The 26,823-nt window shown below is 33.7% G+C and overlaps 1 protein-coding gene across 3 annotated transcripts in view; it reads left to right on the top strand.

Moving 5' to 3' along the window:
• The window catches only part of LOC145248143 (hyccin-like), a 710,814-nt gene that overhangs the window by 565,497 nt on the left and 118,494 nt on the right, over window positions 1-26,823 (top strand). Inside the window, exon 8 of one of the 3 annotated variants that reach the window (XM_080109963.1) lies at window positions 13,243-13,269. The exons of 1 other annotated variant lie outside the window; for it this stretch is intronic. In XM_080109963.1, coding sequence (XP_079966089.1) covers window positions 13,243-13,269 — 27 coding nt within the window. Of the gene's footprint in view, window positions 1-13,239; window positions 13,270-26,823 lie in introns of all 3 variants that reach the window. One more of the 3 variants, XM_080109962.1, reaches the window with a different exon arrangement.

Genomic DNA, 26,823 nt, shown 5'->3' with positions numbered 1-26,823 from the left:
AAAAAAAAAAAAAAAAAAAAATATGGCGGCCCTACTTTTTATGTGACTGTTAAACAATAGACTTTCTTCTCTATTGCCATAAAATGCTTCCAGTGAAAAATTTGAGAGATTTGAAGAAAGAAGAATGATTGTGTGTGCTGCTGCATTTAAATTTTGTTCAAGTTTTCATTACTGTTTAGTTTTTTTATTGAGATTTATTTTTATTTCGGGTTTTATTTAGACTTTTACTAGGGATGTGTATTTGATGTTGAAACATTCCATATTATAAACCCTAAACTTCTTAGCTCGTTAAAAATGAGAAAAAAGTTGTGGCCCGTTGATTTAGAATGAATGCTTTTAAATTGGTAGTAGGCAGGCATGACGTGAAGGCGGAAAAGAAAAAAAGAAAACCTGACGTCTTACCTCTACTCCACGACGCAACCGGAAGTGTAAAGTGTTCAAATTTAAGGTAGTCAATCAAAAAGATGACTTGCAGAAATGGTGTTACTTTTAAACCACCCACAAAGGTCTTTTTTAATGTGGGGGCAAAGCAGCTCCCCCAAAAAAGGGAGCATTCTGGCAGTATCCAAATAAATAGTAATTGTCAGGGTTTCCCCCACATTGACTCAGGACCAATTACAGAACAGATACTACCCGGGCGAAGGAGTTGGCGATTGCATTTGATTAGTTTCGCTTTATTTATACGAAAAAGACAAACACTTGAAACAAGGGAATTTTTTTAAAACTTGATTAAAAAAAAAAAAAAGAGACAATGTCCGTTTGCAAATCTGAGATATTATGATATAAGAAGTATAAGAAATCTTCTCCCGGAATCTAACCGACACGAGAACCCGACGCAAAAAGCATTTCGTGGACGTACACAAATGCTCGCGCCCATTTTACCTTTTCTATAATAGACTAACCTGGGTGCCCGGCATTGCCCGGGTGTTTGGAGGTGTGTGTTGAGCAAAAAAAAAAAAAAAAAAAAAAAAAAGGTGATAGTAGAGAAGCAGGCTCGAATCCATAATGTGAAGGAGGAAAAGAAAATGAAAGAAAATCTGACGTCTTAGCTGATGTCTCTATGACGCGACCGGAAGTCAAAAGCATTGAAATTAACCAAAGTCAATCCAACAGGGACGATGACTTGATAAAATTTCAGCGAAAAGAAATCGACTCTTCTTTGTACAAAATGACCGAGTTAAGGGTGAAGGAATTAATGTTTTGGGCCAATTTTTCGATATTTGTCGTCCGAGACGTCGAGCTTCAAAATGATACTGATCTTGTCAGGATCCGTCGCCTTTGTTGAAAGTTTTTGTGAGACATAAAAACATTCATACATACATACATGCAAACATATATACATACATTTAAACAGAGAGGTGAGGTTTATATTATAGATTAATGGTTAAATAGTTACATTTGTGCTCACTTTTTTTGTGTTAAATACTAATCACTATACATCCCTAATCGTACATTGAACAGATACCATAATCCTTACTTCGCTGTATCTTATAATGATGGTCTATACAAAATTAATGTCAGATCATCTCATTAGTTTTTAAGAAAACCTCTAGAGTAAATATGATATTGTGGTAATTCTTATTAATCCTTAATTGTGGATCGAATGGATACCACAATATTATTTCATTGCACTTTATTATAACAAAGGGTCATACGAAATTTCAACCAGACTGGTCCAATAGTTTGTTTGAAAAAGTGGAAAGCGGCAAGACTAAGAGAAATCTATATATAGATTCATTGAACAATCAATGCCTGCACACTGAGCTTCAAGGTCAGTCAGATTCACAGATGTAGGTAACTCAGTGTTATTTGACCTAAAATTAGGCATTAAATTTTTACCCCCCACCCCCCAAAAAAATAGTAGTATCAGATGAATGCCAAATTATGTAAAAAAAAAAAAAAAAAAAAAAAAAAGTAGGTAAACATAGTGCTATACTATAACAGACAGACAATAATTGGCGCTATGAACTGCGTTTGATGACTTACGGAGTGACAAATTACAAGAATTTGTTGACATTAGATTGGAAGTTGTAATTAGTAGAGGATCAGTCCCACATTATTAGTTTTCCTTCACCTGAATTAGTTGCTCTACCAAAATTTGAGTCTAGTCCATCCTACTATTTCATTCATAGTTTTCAGAAGAACAAACAGACGTGAACACAGCACACTATGCCTCTTGTATTGCCACCACTTCCAATCAAATATTTTAGCTGTTGCTACTGCTCATACATTGCGCTAAATTATCAAAGTTATTTAAAAATGTTCGAAAAATGCAGTGAACAAGTGTTGATTTCGCCCCTAAAATAAAAACGGTATCTCCATTCTTGTGAAATGCCACAGTTTATCTCTTCGATTCATTGCCCAAATAATCTTGGTCCCCTGCTGCTTGCGATGCCGCCTGCCATAACTTTCAAAATATCTTTATTGATTCCGATGTTCCAGCAGTTGGGAAAATCAGATTGGATATTCCTTAAATGGATCTCAGCAGGTTGACATTTCAATGCAAAACCAATAATCAGACAAGGTCACTGTTGGAATTTTGCCTATCTTTATATTGATAAAGATTCTCGAGACTTTTTTATGGGTAAATGTCTGTGTATGTGTAATGTATATTAAGAGAAAATAAAATTTGAGTTTTGGATGAAACAATTTATTCATGGATAAAATGTTTTAATCAAAAACTCCTACGGGGTGAATCAATAAAATTGTCGCCCTAGAAAAGACAACATGATTCCATTTCCTTTTGATGAATCCTGGTTTTCTTTTCTTTTTTTTTTGCTGCACACCATCTACTAGTTGGCCATTTGTGTACAAATCCCAAGAGCGATAGAAGCCTTCTATCATGTCTGAAAGTGATACAATGTTCAACAAGCGAGGTAGGAGATGTGCCGCTGTACAACTCATGCTCTCTATCGATCCAAGTTATGACACCAGGACCATTGCCAGCACCCTCGAAATGCATCACTGGATTTCCATGAATAACCGGGGCATGCCCAGGGTGATGAAAACAGTTTCTGGCCACAGTTATGATCTTTGGTATGGTTTCAAGTGAGGGCCACATCATGCCACCTCACATCTTCGAAGTCAGCTTGAAAGTCAACACCAAAGTGTAACTGGATGTGCTGAAGAGTGTGGTGATGCCCTGGTGCAATCTGGTGGCTGCTGGCAGATACTGAGTGTGGCAATAGGACTCGACGCTGACCCACAAGTTCCAAAAGACCCAGGCTTGGCTTCAGAAGAAGTGCTACGACTTTATATCCTTCTCTCACTGGCCCCTTCCGCCCCCAACCTGAACCCGTTGGACTATTTCGTTTGGTCATACGTGAAAACATCACGAAAATGACCTCCCACAACACCAAAGCCAGCCTGATCACCGTTATCCACAGAGTATTAGCAGAGCTCCCAATACCAAGGCAGTAATTGAGGCTGAAGGCGGCTACATTGATTAGATATCAGCTTTACTACATAATCAAGTTAGATGAATTTATTTAAAAAATTTATTGGGAAAATCAAGTTGTCATGTCGTTTTTTTTATGGCGACAACACTTTCATCGTTGCACCCTGTATTTTATTTTTATATAATTGAGCTTTGGTATTTATTCAAAGTAAAATTACTATGGGGGTTTCAAAAGTTTTTGCGTAACTTTAAAGAAATATGTATATATATGAATTCATATAATCGGATTTTTTATCCTTTATATATATAATATATATATATGTTGTTTCGAAAAAAGAAAAAAAACCTAATGAATTTATAAAATGTTGATCAACGTTTCGTCCCTTATTGCAGGGGACATCTTCAGGATATTAAATAGGAACGAAATGTTGATCACTATTTTATAAATTCATTTGGTTTTTCTTTTTTCAAAATAACAACGTCAACCATCGCTGGTATTTTTATTTTATTTTTATTCATATATATAGTTTTATCCTTATATATATATATATATATATATATATATATATATATATATATATATATATACATACTACTTAATTTACTCACATAAAATTAATATACGAAAGTATAGATTTATGCGTAAACTTTAAGTATTTACTTCAAAAGTGCTCAATATGTAGGTAGAGCGAGCTAGTTAGTTAGTTAGTTATAAAATATATATGGCGATTAAGCTCCGCGTTTCATCCACTCTAGGATTCTTCAGGCTTATGCGCATAAGCCTGAAGAATCCTAGAGTGGATGAAACACGGAGCTTAATCGCCATATATATTTTATAACTAACTATATATATATATATATATATATATATATATATATATATATATATATATATGGTGTTTCATGCTTACGTAATCATCCCTCAGCAGACTTTAAAATATCTAAAAGAAACAAATTTATTTAAACTCCTATAAAACAATCGAGTAACATTCTATTCTAGAAAAACAAACTTTTCATAAAATCTAAAGCATCTGAAAATAAACTTTTTAAGAAATTTAAAACTTCCTATGCCAATAAAACTTTTCTTGGCATTAAATGACCCCTAGAGGTTGAAATTCCGTTAAGCAAACACGCTCGCTCACTTATGTTATTTGGGCTGCGAATACGATGTGATTTTGAATATTTAGTCAGGGTTTACCTGCATGGAAAAGCATCATCTTGCAGGCTGTTATAACAAACCCCTGTACAGTCAGACAGTCGAAGATAGTGCATAGTAAGCACTGTGTGCACAAAAAGAAGCAGAGAAGTAGACAAACAATGAAAACAAATGTTTAACTTATGCTTTTAGTGCGTTGGACAATTTTAGAAGCAAGGTAATTGTCTCTTGGTTTTTTGGTTTCATAGTTTCTAAGCCTCTTCCTTCTTTTTAACTTTAAAGTATGAACATAGAGTTTTTGAAAATAAAACCTGCTTATTTCTATCCCTACAATTATATAAAAGTGTGAGTTCATTCCTTATGGACTCCAAAAACGGCTGGGCCGCTTTTTATGAAATTTCACACGAAGATACTTTATGTGCCTGGCAGTGTTCTTAGATAGGTTTTGTATTAGAATGTCTTTGATAAGTATTGATAATCAGAATAATCTGATGAAAGAAATAACAGGTTATTTTGACCAAAGTTAACACCTTATACAGCCTAACATCACATTAAGTTCATTTGAGAAGATTTATTACCACACAAGTAGAAAAGGCTTGGCATATAAAATCAACAGTAGGTTCTTTGATATGGTAGAGGCACGTTCGAAGAGAATGCTTCTGTTTAGAGTTCAATTATAATAAAATTCTACCCAATTTACATCATTAATGATTACTTTACTACCATCTTAGGCTCATTAATCCTTATCCTCGAGTGGCCTTCGAACCTTGATAAGTGGTAAACCTCAAGTAAAAAAAAAAACATGATGACATATCAACCCTGTTCAAGTTATTTTATGCTGAATATAGTAATTGTGAAAAACGTTTCTATGTTTCAAGTTCTTTATATCTTCAAGTATTTATTCATGGTGTTTGGTTTGTAGAGGAAATTGTTGTTTTGTTTTTGAGTTTGCAGAACATAATAGCATGATACTTCACTTCATGATAATTTAATTCATGATACTTTCAAGCCATTATATTTAAAAAATAATTTCATCAAATTAACACTAGGTTCTCTACAGTGTAATATAGACTACAATGTATTGTGGACTTATTCCATTGCAGGAAGGCATATGGAGCTTCCTTCCAGTGCATTGTGATGGGCCCCCCAACTAGAGCAGGCAATCAATTGATTTGTTTGATAAATGGTCGATTTCATCGATTTTGATGACAATAAAAATATGGAAGTGGGTAACATTCGTTGATCATCATTCAATCCCGGGCAACGTCGGGTCTACTTGGTATAATATTAAATGTAAGTTTGCTAACGTTTGTTTGCCGAAAACCTTTTTACCATATACTTTAACTAGCAGTTCAGCCCGGCTTTGCCCGGGCCCTACGTACGGTTCATAACTTTATGTGCATATATATATATATATATATATATATATATATATATATATATATATAAATATTAAAAAGTTTGACTCATGTTCAGGTAACCTACATCTAAAATTTCAAGTGTTTAGACCCAAAATTGGCAAAGGAGCTTGGTAGAGTTTGCAAAGGTCAACTCTTTCAACTTTGGCCTCTTAGCAGCCAAATTTTCACCCCAAAACCGATTAAAAAGCTTGCTGCATGTCTGAATATCCTTTATGTAAAATTTCAAATGTTTAGACCCAAAACTGGATGAATAGTTTGCTAGTGACCGCAAAGGTCAAATCTTTTGAAGTTTGACCTCTTGGCAACCAAATTTCCGGCCAAAACACGATTAAAAAGCTTGCCCTATGTCTGAATATACTTCATGTAAAATTTTAAATGTTTAGATTAAAAATTGTCTGAGTAATTTGTAAGAGACCGCAGAGATTAAATTTTTTTAAAACTTTGACCCCAATTTTGACCTCTTAACATTCATTGTTTTCGGCTCACATCAAATTAAAATGTTTGATCCATGTCCAAATAACCTACATCTAAAATTTCAAGTGTTTAGACCCAAAATTGTTTGAAGAGTTTAGTAGAGTTTTCAAAGGTAAAATTGTTGAACTTTGATCCCTTGACAGCCAAATTTCTGTCCAAAAACCGATTAAAATGATTTTCCCAAATTTCAATACCCCTTATATCAAATCTCGAATCTGTAAACTGAAAATTGACAGAATAGTTTGCTAGGGAAATGTACACACACAGACAATTTCACTTTTATAGATATATAAATAACACAAAATACATGCTAAAATACAGCTTAAGTCTTATACTGAGTTAAGTTTTTTTTTTTTTTTAAACAAATTTATTCTAATTGTTCTAATTAGCTGTAATTTATAATTAACGGAACAAGTAACCAATCTCTCCCTCAACTATCTATGTACAAGATGTTTGTGAAAAAAATGAACATTTTTTTTAAGGTAAAGAATAACGTCATTTCTTGGTCAATAATGGATCTTTTCTCAAAATCCAAAGTGCTTCTTTTAGAGGATCTATTACCGAATACTTAGAGAAGCCAACCACAGTCTTGAGACAGGACCTGAACCTTTGAGTTGCCTGAACATCAGTTTGATCCTGATATTCAACTTGTTCTTGGTGTTACAATTGGTGTTTTTCTCAACTACATTCAACACATAATAGTTCATAGGGTTGCAGTCAGTAAACGAACTAGATGTTGAGATACTGGTGTTACCAGATCAAACCGTCTGAAATTACTTTCTGGCCTAAAAGGCACCAAATATTGATGTTATTGTTTTATTTTTTATTTCAATTTACAAAACTCAATCATGTTCTGCAAACTCCAAAACAAAACAACAAATTTCCTCTACAAAGGAAACACCATGAATAAATACTTGAAGATATAAAGAACTTGAAACATAGAAACGTTTTCCAAAATTACTATATCCAGCATAAAATAACTCGAAAATGGTTGATATGTCATGAAGCAAAATAAATAAAAAAAATACAGATGTTGAGATGCTGGTGAAGTCGCAGAAGTTTTTAGGCATCCACATGTGGATTTTCTTTCACATTCATTCTCTTCTCTCAGTGTTTGCTGTCATCAGTCGATTGCAACTCAATAGAGCCATATGAATTGAGTTCAACTTCTTCAAAAATGTGTGGCAGTAAAGGAACTTGACCTTTCTGCTGCACAGCACTTTGTGTAGGGTGCAGACAAGTAACCGGTTTTTCTTTTTGTTGTGCAAAGGCTCTAGGCATAAGTTCGTTTTGTCTGAGAATAATCAAAGTATCAGTGGTTCAATTGGGAGGTTGTTCTTGTTGAAAAGTTCCTTACCTTTCATTAATTATCAAATTTATCCTGAACATGAACGTCTTGTGTGTGTATGTATGTATATTTATGTATGTATACATGTACATAGATTTTGTCTTGGCAGCCGTGTCAAATGCATATCTTATTTTTCTTTTATTGGAATTTTTTTCCCTTTTCCTTGTACATATTTGTGAATTATTCCATGGATTTCGACCTTTTGGGTTATTTTAGACCATCTTCCAATTACGTGATTTCCTTGGATTTTACTTGTGCGAATGGAAATTCAATTAACTTTCTTGGATTTATATTTTTGGATTTTACCGTCATTGGATAATTTACCTTTCACCAGACTATCCATTCACGTGAAATCACCTTTTTCTTCACCATATTCCCTCTGCTTCACTTTTTGTTATCAAGTAAGATCTTTGACTTACTTGCAGTTTCATCAAATATTTTGCTAATTCCTCCTACCCTCTGATGAGAAGGAAAGTATTTCTTCAAAACTCTGCGGATTAAGGACTATCCACTTATTAAGGGGTTCCTTTTCAGATTAAATATGTTTTTAACTCTTTTTCAAAGTATTTTTTAAAATGTTTTATTAACTATTTACTCTTTTATATATATATATATATATATCTATATATATATATATATATATATATATATATATATATATATAATGTACACGCACATATACTCTCGAGTTTTTATGCAAGGACTTTATGACCACAAAATAAAAAAAAAGCCTTCTAATTATAAATGAACGGATTGTTTGCAAGAAAATTATTCCCATGTGGAGATGACTTTTTTTTTTTTTTTTTTTTTGCGTGTTTAAGTAAAAATAAAAACATGCAGCGAACCATATATACATCAGTAAGGGTCAAAACAATTGTTTGCTTATATAGTCAATAAATGAACTTTTGTAGACGAACATAATGAGTTTCTGTACACAGTAAAGAATAAAACGGTAAGAAATCAAGAGTATGTATAGCTCTAGTATTGGACTATTGAGCTATTTAAAGGAAAGTTATGTTCATATTTATATTCAAATAGAAAATTTTATTTTGCTGAGAGTTGTGCTCATCTTTCACAGTAACAATGAGATTAAAGCACCTCATTTCAAGTTTAAGCAACAGAAAATTTTATATACTGCTTATGTATATGTGATTTAAGTAGTAAACTTAATTTATGGGCGTTTTCTCGAATAAAAATTGTGTCATTGATCGTGAGAAAAATTGAATTAAGGATTTTAGACAAACGATTAATTAGCATTATATCTTGATTTTAATCTTTATAAGATAAGAGTGACACACATATATATATATATATATATATATATATATATATATATATATATATATAGTGTTATAATGGGAGAGAGCTAAATATGTGATAGAGTATATGATTGTGTTGTATGTACTAACGAATCCCCATTTATCAAGGCACAAAGGCCACTCAAGAATAAGGGTTGTTTCTTTATTGCTTGCAGTGATCGATTAGTCTTTTCAAAAGAAAAGGAGGAAGGAGGTGTATCTTCTAACATTCTTGTCGATGCAACTTTAATTCGTGTGCGGAATGTAGTCGTAGCACTGATGCAACAGAATGCCGTGCGCGCTCCGAGGGCAACAACGATGCAGTTACCGGTACTTTCACTTTCGTTCTCTCCCATTCTTGGGCCGACGCCGCCCGCTTGATTTCAAACTCTTTCAGCAGACAGGCTGGCAGCAGCCGCAGGTTGTGTGCACGTCTCTGCCTCTGCGCGTTGCAGGGATGGGAGTGGGACGTGCAGGTGTGTGTAGGATTAGGGTGGGGCTTCGCCAGCTCTAATGCACTGCCCTGCTGACAGGCAGATCTTTTTATGGAAATATGAGATAGATGTCTGGGAGGGGGGGGGGCACGCCTGCGCGCGCACGCTGGTAATTCTTTTCTTGCCGACATAAACTGGGCTGGATATAGAGTGGGGTGATAAAGAAGACAAAAGTGCTCTTCTCTCTTTCTCTTTTCCTCGCTCTCTTCTATTCCCCACTCTCTTTTTCTCCTTCATCTTAATCTTTAGTCTTGAAGTGTGTGTGTGTGTGTGCAGCTATCCATGTTCAAATCTGTCTCTTTAAAATGTTTATTTCTCCTTTCGTATAGCTGTCTCTTTGACTGTCATATTTGCTTCTATTTTATATAGAATTCAAAAGAAAAAACGTACACTATCTGTTTACACACACACACACACACACACACACACACTATATATATATATATATATATATATATATATATATATATATATATATATATATATGATTACTTAATTTAATCACATAAATTAATATACGAAAGTATAAATTTATGCGTAAACTTTAAGTACTTACTTCAACAGTGCTCAGTACGTAGGTAGAGCTAGGTAGTAAGTTATAAAATATATATGGCAATTAAGCTACACAGAATATTCCGCATTTCATCATCGCGGAATATTCTGTGTAGCGTAATTGCCATATATATATATATATATATAGAGAGAGAGAGAGATTAGTTACCACAATACCACATTTACTTTAAAAGTTTTCTCGGAATCTACAGAGCCAATCTGACTTAAATTTTGTATGGAGATTTGTTAAGCTGTAGTGCACTAAGTATTATAGTATCCATTCAATATACTTAGGGATTAATAGAGAATAATATTTAATGCGAAAACGGGCCGAAATTTAATCCTATTCAACCATCAATTTGGCATAAAGTACTCATTCTAATTAAACGGACTATAACTTTGCCTGCTTTTAACTGGTTAAAAAGTCAAAAATTACAAAGATAAATAGCATCTTTCTATCAGTACCTATTGAGATAATAGAAAGCTCAATATATTATAGAGTAATTAAAAACAAGGAAAATTGACGATGAAAATAAAAATCTAATAAATTACAATATTTATTAATCCATCAAAAAATTCAGACAATGAATAATGATAAATGAAAATCCTTAATCCATGAATTTTCGAAGACAGACACTTTTCATCCAAGGATAAACATTAGTAAAAAAAAAATGTATCAATGATAGGCAGGAATTTGAAAAAATATATAAAAAAAACTTTTGTGAACTAAAAGACATTTTCAATAAGAATTAGATAGAATAAAATAAAAAAAATCAAATAATTAATCAACTAAAAATTCGATAATTAATCTATTAATCAAGAAGAAGAGAGTAATAGAAATGCTGCTGCTCCTAATACTACTACTACTACTACTACTACTACTACTAATAATAATAATGATAATAATAATGATGATGATGATAATGATGATAATAATGATGATAATAATGATTATTATTATAATGATAATAATAATGATGATAATAATAATAATGATAATAATAATAATGATAATAATAATAATTATTATAATAATGATAATAATTATTATAATAATAATGATGATATCATCATTAATAGTAAAAAATAAAATAATACTTGAAAAGCAACATGCTGATAAACCTCTAAAAAATGTCACATCGATTTTCCCAAATCTCAGTACCTTGTATATCAAATTTTGAGTCTGTAGACTAAAAATTGACAGAGTTATTGCGTAGGGACATGTATATAAACAGACAGACACACACACTCGCGTTCACTTTTATAGATATAGATAACCATCATAAATAATTAGGAATTTTTATGATGGTTATCTATATCTATAGTTGGTGTTTTTTTTCTTCTTTTTTTTTTTGAAAAACTTTTTTAATTATCTAAGGATTTGGTGTTCAATTTATACGATGATTTGAAGATTATTTTTTCTGAAGCTTACAGTAATTTTAAATGATCTATGAAAGTTAAAGCTGGTCGGTTTGGGTTGAAGACATACGTTGCATGAATACAAATGACATAAAAATGATACGATGGATGTGTAATGTGAATCTTAAAGATAGGCTTTGATTAGATGACCTCAGAATATGCTTTAATCTGCATAGTATAGGGAGATGTGTGCAGAACAGGAGACTTTGTTGGTTTAGTCACATTGAAAGAATGGCCGAGAGTGCTGGGACTAGTAGATGCAGGACACTTTAAGCAGCAGGGTAAAGCTAAGGAAAACTTAGGAGGAAATGATGAGGATGGATATGAAAGAAGTAAAAACCTGTCTAAAAATAGATGAGTTTCGAAATCACTTTGTAAAAGTTGTCCAACACATGCCAGCATGGACGTTAAAACGAACCTAAAAAAATGGTGAAAAAGTTATCAGGAAATATCAATTCTAAAATGATCATTTTACTATAAACTTACGTAGTAAACTGATCACCCATCTAAAAATTGAACAAGTTGACTTGAAAAAAAGAAATGGTCTGCTTGTTTTAGAGGTGAAATATTTCTGAGAGAATGTTTTGTTTTTGAATCAAAGTTTTTGTTAAATCAAGAATGGAACCTGATAAGATTAAAAAAAGAAACAAGAAACACTCTGTAGACCTTCATCATCAGAATTATAAAAAAAGACTCCAAGCATCCTTGAAAGCAGGCGTCCATTCCTTTGATCCTTATCAGCCAATAGAAAGAATCGATCTTGCAATGTTGCTTTTCAGCTATGATGCAACTTGATGCTTGTCCATCATTGTTGATGAAAACCACGAACATCACTGGTTTGTAGTTGATTGGGTTTAGCGTGTCCGCAGATGACTTATCAAGCCAATGTGGGCTTGGAAGTATCTCGCACAGATGGAGCACCCATGGTCAGTAGCTGTTGATGAGATGCTTGCTGCCCTCGACTTGCAGAGTGAGCATTCCTCTCTTTTCTCATCCAAACGGTTTGTCTCCTTCCATGGAGCCTCTGTTGATCGGACCATGCCATTTACATCTGTTCTTTACTGGTACTTCCCATGATTCCGTACATATGCTGTGAGGGACAACTTTAGGTTGTTTTTGAAGCGTTTCTTTCTGGCTGCCTACATGTCTTTTTCTACCCAAAAGTTTACCAAAGAGGAGCTACTTTGGGATGTGCTCATCTGACATACGTGCAACATGTCCAGCCCTGGGACTTCTAAAGTAATCTGAAGATAGATGCTAGTTTGGCCAAAACATCATTGTTAGGAATCTTGTCTTTCTATTTGATATTCAGGATGAAATTTAGTCCCCAGTTGGATAAGAATGTCCAACATTTTATTTTTATATTTTCATTGAATGGAGGATTTGAGGCAACTTTTCAAAATCGATCTGCAACGTTGCTTTTTTTAGCTATGGTGTAACTTCATGTGTACATAGCTCTAACTTTTAACTTAGCCTGAAACGGAAAATTCCGTTTGCTTACTGTAACCTTATGTGGAAACTTCCGTTTTTTTAAATTTTATTTTTATTGCCTTTAATTTTGCTTGCAAGATTTTCTTTTATTTCTTTTTCTCATTCACTCACCGTTTATTAAATCATTTTTTTATTTGTTTAATGTTGTATTTGTTTTTTGTTTTTTTTATCTTGTTTTCTTATTTTAAGCAGAATACATGTCAGTTTGAGGAAAAAAAGGTACGTCAGATTGTATGACCTTTACATTTCAGAACCTCTTTTTCTCAAACAACCCCCCCCCCTCCACATTGATTGAATTTTGTGAAGTCAAAAATTCCAAATTCCTGATAACAATCTCTTTTCCTGTGTGGGTTTTGACTATTTTTTTTTTTTTTTTTTTTTTTTTTTAAGAAAATTCTCTCTTCCTTAAAAGGAAATAACAATGAGTCCTAACTAATGGCATGCGGGCTGTGTTTCATCAAAGGTGAATCTTGGTTTCGTGGGACACGGCATCATTGTAGAGTAATAGAGTACCAACCATCAGTATTAAACCCTTCATGCTGGGGTACACGTCTACTATGACGGTATGAACTACTTGGCATATTAAATTGGCTCACACACATAAACGCTGGTATCTTTGTTTTTTTTTTTTTTTTTTTTATACTCTTCTTCAACTTAAACAAGGCATATTGCTTGAACATGAGGGGGCTAATATTTGGGATCCATGACTACTGGGTACTGTTAGGGGATGAGTGAGATCTGTTCACATTACATTTAAACATCTGCATGTGAGTACAGTCAAGGAAGTGGGAAACAGGAAAGGAATTTCAAAGTCTAGTAGTCAAAGGAAAGAAATTGAAATGGAATGCTTTTTGTCATCTAAAACCTCTCTAGTGAAAGGGTGAGATTTTGCTGCAAGACGGGTTTCTTGGGTGTATGTACGTTGAGGGGGTATAATTGCAATGTGTTCATCAAGGCACATTCCATTAGAGTACTTGTAAAATAGGCACAGGGATGCAACATTTCGGAGTTGAGTCACTGGTTGGAGTAATTGAACTTATTAGATTGAAGGGTCTGTTTTTGTTCCTGTCTAAGAGGGAGAGATTAGTGGTGGATGCACCAGCCCAGATGTGGCAACAATACTCCATGCATGGGCGAATGGTGGCTTTGTAGAGATACAGAATGATCTCAGGCGTGAGTAAGTTTCTAGCACGGTGGAGGGAACCCACTTTTTTTTGCAGTAGCCTCGTTTTGTTCTGATAGCAATTTTCTGCTCCAATAAGCGTGGACCACTCTCTAGGTAGTTTGTGTTAGAGCTCAGGCTCTGTTGAGTGGTCCAATGTGCTCAGCATCTTTAGAATAGCCGCTGGTGTAGGGTAGTAAGAGGTATCTACCACTGGGTCTATACTTCAGAGCAACCAGGTGACTGTTTGCAACCACTGCTTTCTCTGAAGAATAGACCTAGTGATAGATGTCCCCTACTTATTTATATTAGTAAATACCCTTAAGACGTTTGGCACGTCAGACCACCAACAGGCCTGGACGCCAACACAAACAACCTAGAAAGTCGTCCACATCTGTTGAGACATAAACCTACGATATTGTCGTTCATGTGTGAGGGTCAACCAAATGTGTCAGGTTATTCATGCTGTCACAGCAACATTATAACATAGCGTTACGGGTTCAATCCTAATGGTTGGTACTTTATGCATTACTCTACAATTTGTTTTGTTCTTTGCACTTCACATTGTGCATGTCATTTGATAAAAACACTTTATGGTTTAGAAGTAAATAACGTTTCTGGTTAAATGTCTACATCTCTGGCATTTCTGTACTGTTACTCATTTTACACACGTGTTAACATGTAGACACTCTGGACCCAACACGTTGTAGACTCCATCGCAAAGGTGACAAAGACAAGGAATAGTAAAGAAATTCAACTCGCTGTTTCAAGTTTTAACAAAAGACCTTTATTTTTCCTTCGCCAACGCGTGATTTCTCATCTCAGCTGTGACGTCACCCACGTGTCTCTAACGTGATCGTGATCATCAGTCTGTACACATGCTCTTTCTTTTATAATCTTTTTCTTTTCCTTGCCATGACGTCACTTTGCACACAGCTCGGTCATTTGCATACAGCTGTCTGTACTCTGCTATATTTCAACTCTATTTATTTATTTGCGGACTGTCATCCTCATCTTCATAGTTGCTTTTGTTTCACGGCGTTTCGGCCAACTCATCCTTTGGCCTTCTTCAGGTGAAACAACAGCAACTATGAAGATTAGGATAACAGTCCACAAAGAAATGAATATACAAATTACTCATCTTAAAGGATTCCAGTAAAAAATATATATATATAAAGTAAAAAAAAAATATATATATAAAGTCAACTGAAAATGTTCACATCACATATTAAAACCACTAATGACAAATAAAAAAAAAAATGATGCTGTACCAATACTTGCAGATTATTCACATAAAATCATAGAATTACGTCAGTAATTTAATCCTTCATAAATCATTACCATTTCTGATGACCTAAAGAAAAATACACTTTTAGTGGATTTCTTTCTGAATTCATTTAAGGCAACAGGTTGGGGTGTCTGATTTGCTATTTGCTTTCTCGCTTCCTCTCACCATTTGAAATGGATTCTTCTAGAGGCTAGAAAATGGCATCTTTTACTTCATTAACTTTTGTGTGACGGTATGGATGCATATTTATATAAAAATATACAAATAAATACGCATTGGTCTTTATTATACAGTCGGGCATCTTTTGCTGATATGAAATTAAGAAAGCTCCATTTTTTTCTTCTTAAATGAGATTTTTTTAGTAGAATTTTCAAGCATTCTTTGTGTATTTATGATGGCTGTCTACTAGGTTTCAAGTGTGACAACCTTTCAGAGATTTTTCGGGGTTTGTGTTCTTATGTATCAAATACAGATTACATAGAAGAAAAAAAGGGGGGGGGGACTCTGAAAGCTACAGTTACCCACTAATATGGCATCGAGAGGCCCCACCAGAAGCTACTGCATGGTCCAGAATCCATTCACCAAATGGCAATACAGCAGCCTCTGCACTTTTCACCTGCTGATAGGACAACCTCCTTAGGGTGGATAGGATGGGCGTGGAAATAATTCATGCATTGATACAAAACCTCCTTTTTCTTGTGATGAAACACTTTCAAGCAATGCTCTGAATCATCGATGCACTGTTGTTTTGGATCAACTCTGGGCTTGGCCTTTTGTCTAGGAACAAAGTGTAGTATCTGTTCTGATACTACACTTCACCTTTTCTGTCATCGATCAGCAGAGGAGAAATCCTTCTAGATGGAGGCAATTTTTTTATTTTTTGTTCCTATCCAGAGTGCCTCCTTTTGGGAAGCTGGATTTTCCCCACATTGTGTCTAACTCTGCCTTCGTGGGGAGGCAAGTAAATAGGAATTCTGGGCAAACACGGCATCCACTTTAAACACAGTTTTCTCATTGACGAATGCACATACAAAATGGTGAAGGCACTGCCTTCTTGATATCTTCGACTTCTCTGTTATCTTGATCCTGAGTATGACCTTAAAAGACACTCAGTGGTAAGGACCCATTTGAAGGTTGTGGCGAATGTGGAGTCGATCTATAGTAAACACTGTTCCCAAGTCCATTTTGAAGTAGTAATACCTGTTAGGGCTTCTGGTCCTATCAGATCAGGCTGTCTAAAGATACTCGCTTCCTGAACGAAAATGTATCAAACACTGATATTCTTATTTATTTTTTTTGTTTTTTTTTGCTTCCTCTTTGCAAAACTCAATCATGTTCTGCAAAGTCAAAAACAAAAGCAATTTTCTTCTACAGAATGATCAAACCAAGCAGCATGAATAAATATTTGATGATATAAAGAGCTTGAATAAAATCTTTTTCAAAATGACTGGATTCAAAATTAAATAGCCTGAAAAGGTTTGATATGTTGTAAAAGAAAGCAACCAGATGAAATTCTGTGACTAACTATTTGAAGTTGAAGCATAAAATCTTTTTCCCAAAATACTGGATTTGGCATTAAATAACCCGAAAATGCCATTAAACAAAAACAAGCACCCAAAGTAATTGGCTAGAAATTGAGATGAAAGGAATCTCGTTTTTTATGTATGAGTACTCAACCCTGACCGCCAACATTCTCTGCGTGGACATTTGTTGAGATTTAAAAAAAGTTGAAAATCAACCCTAATGTATAGTAAAACGTAATTCATGGATTGTGTAAAAGTCGCAGATACAGTTGATTACTGTAAAGTAAAACACGTTTTGCTTGTATTACAAGTAATTCAATGATCAAGTATGGTCAGGTACACCTAAGACTATGGATTCTGAGACGTTACTCTGAGCCGTAGTGGCAACTCCAGCAAATTGATCCTCTGAAAATATTTGATCTATAAACTTCATTCTTGTGTGTTTCATCACATTCAACAACCGTGATGAAAGTCAATAGGTTAGTGCACAAATCACAAAACCTTTGACACACCCAAGAAAAAAATTATAATGACTATAACTCACTGATGAAGGCCGGACCGCTGAAATATTTGATTATAGGTCGTTTACATTTATTAAAAAATAAAATATAAATCTTTTAGCATCGGATTTGATTTTAAAAATCATTTCTTTTATTTTCAATTCTACGGTGCATTTCAGTGTAGAAATATTGGATGTGTATAAAGAGCACGCTAGTGACGTGTGTAGGAACACACGTTACTAGCGTGCTCTTTATATACATTTCTGTCATTATTGTCTTCATTTGACACGAGAGTCGACCGAAATATTTAATTTATATTGTTTTCATTTATTAAAAATAAAAAATAATTCTTCAAACCTTGGATTTGGTTTTGAAAATGGTTTCCTATACTTTTTATAATTACTATGATTAATAGTTTAATCTTGGTGTGTTGTTAAAAACGCACTTTAGATTGCTGTGATTCTTGATGTGTTATTCAAAAACAACCCATTTTGGATTGCTGTGATTAATGATTCATCGTTCAACAAAAACCCACTCTAGGTTGCTGTGATTCTTGATGCATCGTTCAAAAAACCCACTTCAGATTGCTGTGATTCTTGATGAATTGTTAAAAAAAAAACACACTCTAGGTTGCTGTGATTCTTGATGCATCGTTCAAAAAACCCACTTCAGATTGCTGTGATTCTTGATGAATTGTTAAAAAAAAAACACTCTAGGTTGCTGTGATTCTTGATGCATTGTTCAACAAAACCCACGTAGGATTACTGTGATTCTTGATACATAATTCAACCAAAACCCACTTTAAATTGCTATGCTTCTTGATGCATCTTTCTAAAAAAAATTCTTTGTGTTCGTGTGACCTTGCAGGAACAACTCTTACTTGCTGGTAAGTTTTAAACTATCTCAAGACTGAATCCATGTTAATCTAATATTACTTTTTTACATAAAGATCGATAAGTTTTAGTTGCATTAATCCCACTTCTATTCTCACTACATTCTTCAGGTGCATTTTGTTGCATTCACAAATTTTTATAATGAACCCACAAATCTGTACAGAATTTCAAACAGAACCCAATATTTAATCCATGGAAGTAGTTTGCGTACGTTCCGTCAGTCATAACTGGTTAGAAGTCTGAAGTAATTTGTAATTATATTCTTAGTATCACCCGCACTGAGAATTGAACCTTCAACCTACAGAAGACTGCCATTGAGAACTGATAATTACTTAGCATTTATAACCGTCACACCACAAGTCCCAAGGTCAACATAAAGATTCCCGAGTTTGATAAGATGCACCTGCAGAAGATTGGAGATTACATCGGCCGAAATGTGAGAATAACGTCCAAGATGAGAACAGTAGTACGAATGATCCAAATAATGATATTACTTCATTCTAAATTTGAACATCTTTTTCTTCAAACCTTGTCTTAAATTTTACCTTCCCTAAATTTGATTGGCTACTTTGCAACCAATGAAATTCTTTATTCTAGATTAAACTCTAAAACTTTAAATTCAAAATTAAGAATGTTCTCTTTGCCTGTATTTAATGCTAGTTTGCTTGCCTGCATTATGGTATGTGTGTGTGTGGGGGGGGGGTGTACAGTGTATAAACCTATTTCTGTATATTTTATCATCAAAAATTGTACATGCTGTCTTACATTTTTTTACTTTACTTTTTTGTCCCTCCCCACCTTCTTTTTGCTTTTTCCTCTCTTTGTCGTTTCTTTTTCTTCTTCCGTTTGTGCCTTTCCTTTTACCTCTTTCCCTTTTCTTTCTTTTTTCTGTATTTTTTCTTCTCTTTCTTTTGTCATTTTCCTTTTTTCTCTTTTATTTTCTTATTTTTCCTTTTCTTTTTTTTGTCTTTATTCTTTCATTTCCCTTCCTCTTTTTTTTCTCCCTCGCTTTTATATTTCCTCTCTTCTATTTCTTTTCCTTCCGTTTCCCCCCCCTCTTTTCTCTTCGCCCCTTCGTCTTTTTCTTTACAATTTTTTTCCCTCCTTTTTTACTATTTTCTCTTTATTTTCCTCTATTTTTCTTTTTCCTTTCTTTTCTCTTTCCTTTTTTTCTTTTGATTCTGCACACTACACTAAATGGATTCACGGATCAAACTATAAAAAAAAGAAAGAAAAAGGAAACTACTGCTTACTGACTGATTAAAAATAAACAAATTAATCTATAAATATTTGAAAATATAAGGAACTTGAAACATAACAACGATATACCAAAATGACATACTTTCGTATAAAATGACCCAACAACAGTCGATGTGTCGATGAAAAAAAATACAATGTCATAAAAAGAATCAAAATGGTCAAATAGCATAGAAATTGGCATCATTAATAAATATTTGATGAATAACTTTAACCAAAATTATTGGATTCAACGTTAAATAATTTGAAAAGAGTTGATATGCCGTAAAACCCATTTGACTTTTTTCTGTTTTTTTCTTTTTTCTTTTCTTTTTTTTCTTTTCTTTTTTTTTCTTCGTTCTTTTATATTTTCATTTTCGTCTTGAACTCCTAGGCCCTGCATGTCGGAGGACATCGACACTTCCGGCAGCTCCTACATGACACTTAGTCTCCAGCGTGTGTCATCCATCAAAATATTAAAAACCTGTAAACATAAGAACTATGTACCAAAATTACCTAATTTCGTATAAAATGACCCAACAACAGTCGATATGTCGATGAAAAAAATGCAATGTCATAAAAAGAATCAAAATGGTCAAATAGCATAGAAATTGGCATCATTAATAAATATTTGATGAATAACTTTAACCAAAATTATTGGATTCAATGTTAAATAATTTGAAAAGAGTTGATATGCCGTAAAACAAAATAACCAAACCTTTGTTTTTTTCTTTTTTTTTGTTTTTATTTTACTTTTCCCATTTAACTTTTTTTCTGTTCCTTTTCCCTTTTTTTTTTCTTCATTCTTTCATATTTTCATTTTCGTCTTGAACTCCGAGACAAAACTTAAGAATTTCTTTCATAGCAGTTCTACAAGAAAATTCCCATATGAAACTGCTATGATTAGGACTGTGACAACAGCATATTCTTTTGATTGTTTTGACTCTCGAGTGTGTATCCGTTGATATCTTATATGATTTTATATAGAGTGATGTAGTTCTCGGTTGATTAACTGTGTCTGATATATACTTGAGAGTCAAAACAATAAAAAGAATACTCTGTTGTCATAGGCCTAATTATGATATACTAATTTCTTTTCCTTCATTCAATACCTTCTGTGAAGGCTAGTGCTTGCTTGTTTGCATATGTGGTCTCACGTTCGCAAAATCTTGCAGTTATAAAAAAAGATTGGAATGCCATTTTATTTCAGTCGGTGTCTGTTCTTTTTGAAATACTCTGTTTTCCTTATGTTGATTAAACCTTTGATATCTAACAATGTGGATTCTTTCGTTACGGAAACACTCTGTAGCCTTAAAAGTTGAATTATGCCAAGGAATGTATGCCTCATTTTTTTTCGTCATTAACAAAATCAAACCTATATTATATACGACATAATCACGACACACTGGTTCTCATTAGATCACTGAAGTTAAGCAACGTGGAGTCTTGCCAGTACCAGATGGGTGACCAATTGGGAATACTAGGCACTGTATGTAAGAGTACTTGGACACTTCCGGCAGCTCCTGCAGCCCACCTGGTCTCCAGCTGTCTCAATCTTGTCCTGCTGCTGGATCAGGCAGGTTGGGACGAGATAGCGAGGCTGGCTCTGCACAAACCAGCATCACTTTAAACAAACTCCCAGTTCGTGTTATCCATCCTCGCTAAGATGATCAGATGATCTTTGCCATTCTGATTGATGAAAAAATTCCATTCAGATTAAAAGTGCTTCAGTATTAAGTCCGTCAGTCAGATTGAAAATTCTTCTTGGATCCTCATTTCAGAAACTGTTGATTGAATCTTTCGATGATTGATGACATCTATGTATTACAGTTCTTTGCTAAGCCAAGCAATGTCATGCAAAATGATCTTCCCCCTGATGTTGCCACGGTCTTTCGACCAAAACATCTCTTTGTTAATTGCTAAAGGAAGTACAACTACTCATCAAGGACAGTAAGAGATCTTTCGAAATTAGTGTTACAATATTTTTGGCATAATGGGAGGGTAGTTATTTACTTGCTTTGTACCTCAGCAAGATATGATACAAGGTCGGGAGGTGGAGAGTGTCAAGTAAGCACCCCTAAAGAAGGAGCACTGTGACTTAGCAAAAATTACCTGAACAGCCCCATCCTAGTTAGGGCACCTCAGGTAGTAAGCATGAACTTCACCCAAAAGCTCGGTGGCAAGGCCTGAAAGGGTGAACCTCCTATGTACTACACAGGCGGTATACTGTTCTAGACAATTAGTGTGACAAGTGCAGAGCCACATAAATGGGCCATCGCCTGTTGGGCAGATAATCAAGTACGGATCCTTGACTAGTATTTCTATTCAAGTCTCCTGTAACCAAAGCAAGGGGGAGACTACCCTTAGCCAATAAAAATAATGGGAAATTATAATTACAAAGATTTGGACGATTATATTTATAACCAGAGGTGATAGGAACGGACCAATCACGCACCAGAATCGCTTTATAATGTCGGGAAAAAATTAGTTTCAATGACCTCTGGTTTGGGGAAACAGATGCAAAAGCGTTTTCGCCTTTGTGATGGGTTTTATTTTTTATTAATTTAAAAATTGTCTTCCTTTAAAGATTGTAACGTTGGGTATGGGGCAGCCAAACTACTTGCCAACATTGCCCTGCTTTTTAATGAAACCAACCAAGAGCGCTTTTTAGTATCCTCGTTATTCCCTTAAGTGCAATTCTCAATCTCTTTTGGACCTGGTTCACCAGGAATATTAGTTAGGAAGGACTTCAGGTTCTTCTTCATAAGCCCTGTGGCACCTATGATAACTGGTATAATTGGTATCTCCCTAAGATTCCAGTTTCTTTTCATATCATACATGATACCCTTTTGGTCTATTTCTCCGTTTTCAGCTCTGTTCAGACCTCCATCATTAGGGACACTCACTTCAACCAAGGTTACCACTCGCTCTGATTTATCCCATATAACTATGTCAGGTTTCACACCAGCATTTTCGAGAATAGGTAATCATGTGACCCTTGGTGAGGTCACATGTCGTGGGTCATGCTATAAAATGGCTTGTTTTAGCAAGCTTTGCTAACCTTTCTCTTTTTACAGTTGCTTCCTATCGTCATGATAGTTAACCCTTTTCTACTTCCATTTTTTACTTTTCTACTTCCATTAAATTTTGTACGATTATTAGTATTTATTACTGGACTTGAAGGTCGTAACTGGCGGCAATTTGTTGTAAGAAATATCTACACAAGGAAGGTATAGCATTTTTTCTCTTTCTCTCTCTATTTCAGTTGCCATTGATATGTCAAGAATAATTTCTGTAATTTAGGTCCTCTAATCCTTTAATTATACTTTTTATAGCATCCTAGTAAAGATCCGCTACAATAAAATATACTGAATTACTTTGAATTCTTCAGTCATATCTTTTCGTCTCTTGACACAAGAAGGGAGCTACACTCTGCTGATCCTGACTGGATTTCTGCCTTGATAGAGTTCAAGATAGACTTCATTGTCTAGTAGGGGATACCCTTTTCTCTTCCCTGCAACGTCTTTATCACAGAAGAGTTGTTGCATGCCTGTCTCTACTTTATCGTTATTTTCATGGCAAGTGCTCGTCTGAGCTCCAATCTATGGTCCCCCCTCGCTAAACTTTCATGAGAAACGCTTGTCTAGCTAAAAACACTATCAGTAATTTCCCCTACTCTTTATCTGTGCCTAACCTTAAATGTAGATTCCATGAACAAAGTTTCTTTCTTACAACTGCACGCCTGTGGAACTGTCTTCCGTTCACCTGCTTTTCAAGCTGACTACAATATGGCCGTCTTCAAGTCCAATGTAAACAAGTTCTTGATGAGCCGTTCCACTTAAATTAACAAATTTACCGAATTTCCACTATCAACGATTACTATGATTCTGATACTGTACACACTTTAACCCTTATCCTCCAGTGGCCTATGGGCCATGATAAGTGATGACTCTTACATAATAAAAAAGTTTAAAAACACCTTTTTGCCTAGAATTCTCTACATTTTAAACCTTCTCTGACTGGATTGATGCTGCTAGTTTTTTTGTTTTTTTTCTTGAGACAACTGCATTTAATATTCACAATAGGATAATTTTCTTTTCTGTACAATAGTTATTTCTTTCGCCATCGAATCATTTTTTTCTCTTACAGAAATCGATCTCCATTCAAATGCCAGATTCCCATAGATAAGCCATGTTTTACATCCATGCACATTAACAGGGTTTCTCGATCGTACAAGTAGGGAAGTTCATTCACTATAGAATGGTTAACTACAGACTAGCAACAGACTAGAAAAGTCGTTTGTGACAGATCTCATAAATGCTGCGTGCATCTGTTCAGGACGCCACGAATGACCATCTCAGAAAGTTACCATCCATCAAAACCATACAAAAAATAGTTATAATTTAATAACACGCAGATCAAACCGAACGTAATGGTTTTCGGCATTGAATAAAACCCAGACAGTTCAGAAATAAAGTTTGTGATTTTTACATTTGTTTCATTGTGATTTTCTAGAAATAACAGTACATCCCAAAATAGCGTCGCAATTAAAACTTTTCATATTCTGCAAATGGGCGAAACGTACATGATGTAATGTGTGCCGTCGAACAGATTTCATTTCAGCTTAATTGCATTCACTTGCAAATTTCAAAACAAAATTGTTGCCGCCTTTCAAAACGATACGTTGAAAGGGAGGCTATTTTAGTCTCAACGGGATCCAAATTTCTGTAGTCGGCCTTTATTTGGAGCAACAATTCTCATTTTCTGCACTGGTTTGTCTTATATTTTAAGCATAAAATTAATTATCCGATAATGTGGGTGGTACCACGACCTGTATTTGTGACTAAATATATTTTGTTTTTGACCATTTTTATAATTCCGTCAGTCAAGGCGACAGGGGCGTTGTCTGTTGGGCAGAAATTGATAAACAAATCCAAATAATAGTAATAATGAATAATACAAATAATACTATAATTGAATAATTTTAATGAAACTAATTATATAATTGAATGATCTTAATAATACTAATTACATAATTGAATAATTTTAATAAAACTAATTACATAATTGAATAATTTTAATAAAAGTAATTACATAATTGAATAATTTTAATAAAACTAATTACATAATTGAATAATTTTAATAAAACTAATTACATAATTGAATATTTTAATAAAACTAATTACATAATTGAATAATTTTAATACAACTAATTACATAATTGAATAATTTTAATAAAACTAATTATATAATTGAATAATCTTAATAATACTAATTATATAATTAAATAATTTTAATAAAACTAATTACATAATTTAATAATATAAATAATACTAATTACATAATTAAATAATTTTAATGAAATTAATTAAATAATTTAATAATTTTAATGAAATTAATTACATAATTGAATAATTTTAATGAAACTAATTACATAATTGAATAGTTTTAATAAAACTAATTATATATTTGAATAATCTAATAGTAATTACATAATTTAATAATATTAGTAATACTAATTACATAATTGAATAATTTTAATAATACTAATTATATTATTGAATAATTTTAATAAAACTAATTACATAATTTAATAATTTTAATAAAACTAATTATATAATTGAATAATTTTAATAAAACTAATTATATAATTGAATAATTTTAATACTACTAATTATATAATTGAATAATTTTAATGAAACTAATTACATAATTGAATAATTTTAATAAAACTAATTATATAATTGAATAATCTTAATAGTAATTACATAATTGAATAATTTTAATAAAACTAATTACATAATGTAATAATTTTAATAAAACTAATTACATAATTTAATAATTTTAATAAAACTAATTACATAATTTAATAATTTTAATAAAACTAATTACATAATTTAATAATTTTAATAAAACTAATTACATAATTGAATGATCTTAATAATACAAATTAGATAATTGAATAATTTAAATACTGCGAATTATCAAACCTCATCTCAAAAATTCAGAAATAAACAAAAATGCATAAGATCAAATTAAATTTTACTTCTGAAAACGGTTCTCGGGGATTTAGCAGCGAAACCAACAAACGGCTAAAGAATAAAATCAAATGTACAGGGTGGGACAATAAAATTGTTGCCCTTGAAAAGATGACATGACTTCACTTCCGTTCGATGAAAAACGGTTTCTTTTTTTTGTTGCAGACCATCTACTAGTTGAGAAGTTATGTACAAATCTCAAGCGCGATATGAGCTTTCTATCATGTCTGAAGGTGACACAATGTTTAATGTGCAAGATTGGAGATGCGCCATTGTACAATTCATGCTCTCTACCGATCCAAATTATGGCAACAGGACCATTGCCAACATTCTCAAAATGCATTGCTAGATTGCCACGAATAACAGGGATTTGCCTAGGGTGATGAAAACAAAGATTCTGGCCACGATTATGGTCTTTGGTGTGGTTTCAAGTGAGAGCCACAGCATGCCACCTCACATCTTCGAAGTCGGCTTGAAAGTCAATACCAAAGTGTACCTGGATGTGCTGAAGAGTGTGGTGATCCCCTGGTGTAATCAGGTGGCTGCTGGTAGACCCTGGGTGTGACAGCAGGACTTGGTGCCGGCCCGCAAGTCCAAAGAGACCCAAGCGTGGCTTGAGTAGGAGTGCTACGACTTTTTACCCTTCTCTCACTGGCCCCCCTCCTCCCTCGACTTGAACTCACTGGACTACATTGTTTGGTCTAGAACATCACGAATATGACTTCCCGCAACACCAAAGCCAGTCTGATCACCATCATCCGAGTATTTGCTGAGCTCCTGATGAGGCTTGTGGAAAAAGCATGCTCTCTGTTCCAGACCTGTATCAAGATTGAGGTTGAAGGCTGTTACATTGAATAGATGTCAACTCTAATACATAATCAAGTTACTTGAATTGATTTTTTTCAATAAAAGTTTTTAAATAAAACTGCCGTGTTGTTCTCTTAGGGCGACAACTTTATCGTTCCACCCTGTAAAATAAATAAATGTTACCATAGCTAATAAAAGTGACTTTTATACCTACCTGGTTCATTATTTTGTCTGTGTATGTGTTTAAAGTAGTTTTAAATGCTATTTTTCTATCTCAAATATTTACTTTTTACGAAGGGATTAGCCAACAAAGATGGCCGCCGACA

Source organism: Euprymna scolopes, chromosome 26 (genome assembly GCF_053919585.1).
Source record: "Euprymna scolopes isolate OS-2025 chromosome 26, ASM5391958v1, whole genome shotgun sequence".
NCBI classification, from domain to species: domain Eukaryota; kingdom Metazoa; phylum Mollusca; class Cephalopoda; order Sepiida; family Sepiolidae; genus Euprymna; species Euprymna scolopes.
Note: the sequence above shows the minus strand (reverse complement) of the source record. Positions and strands in the feature narration are given on the sequence as shown.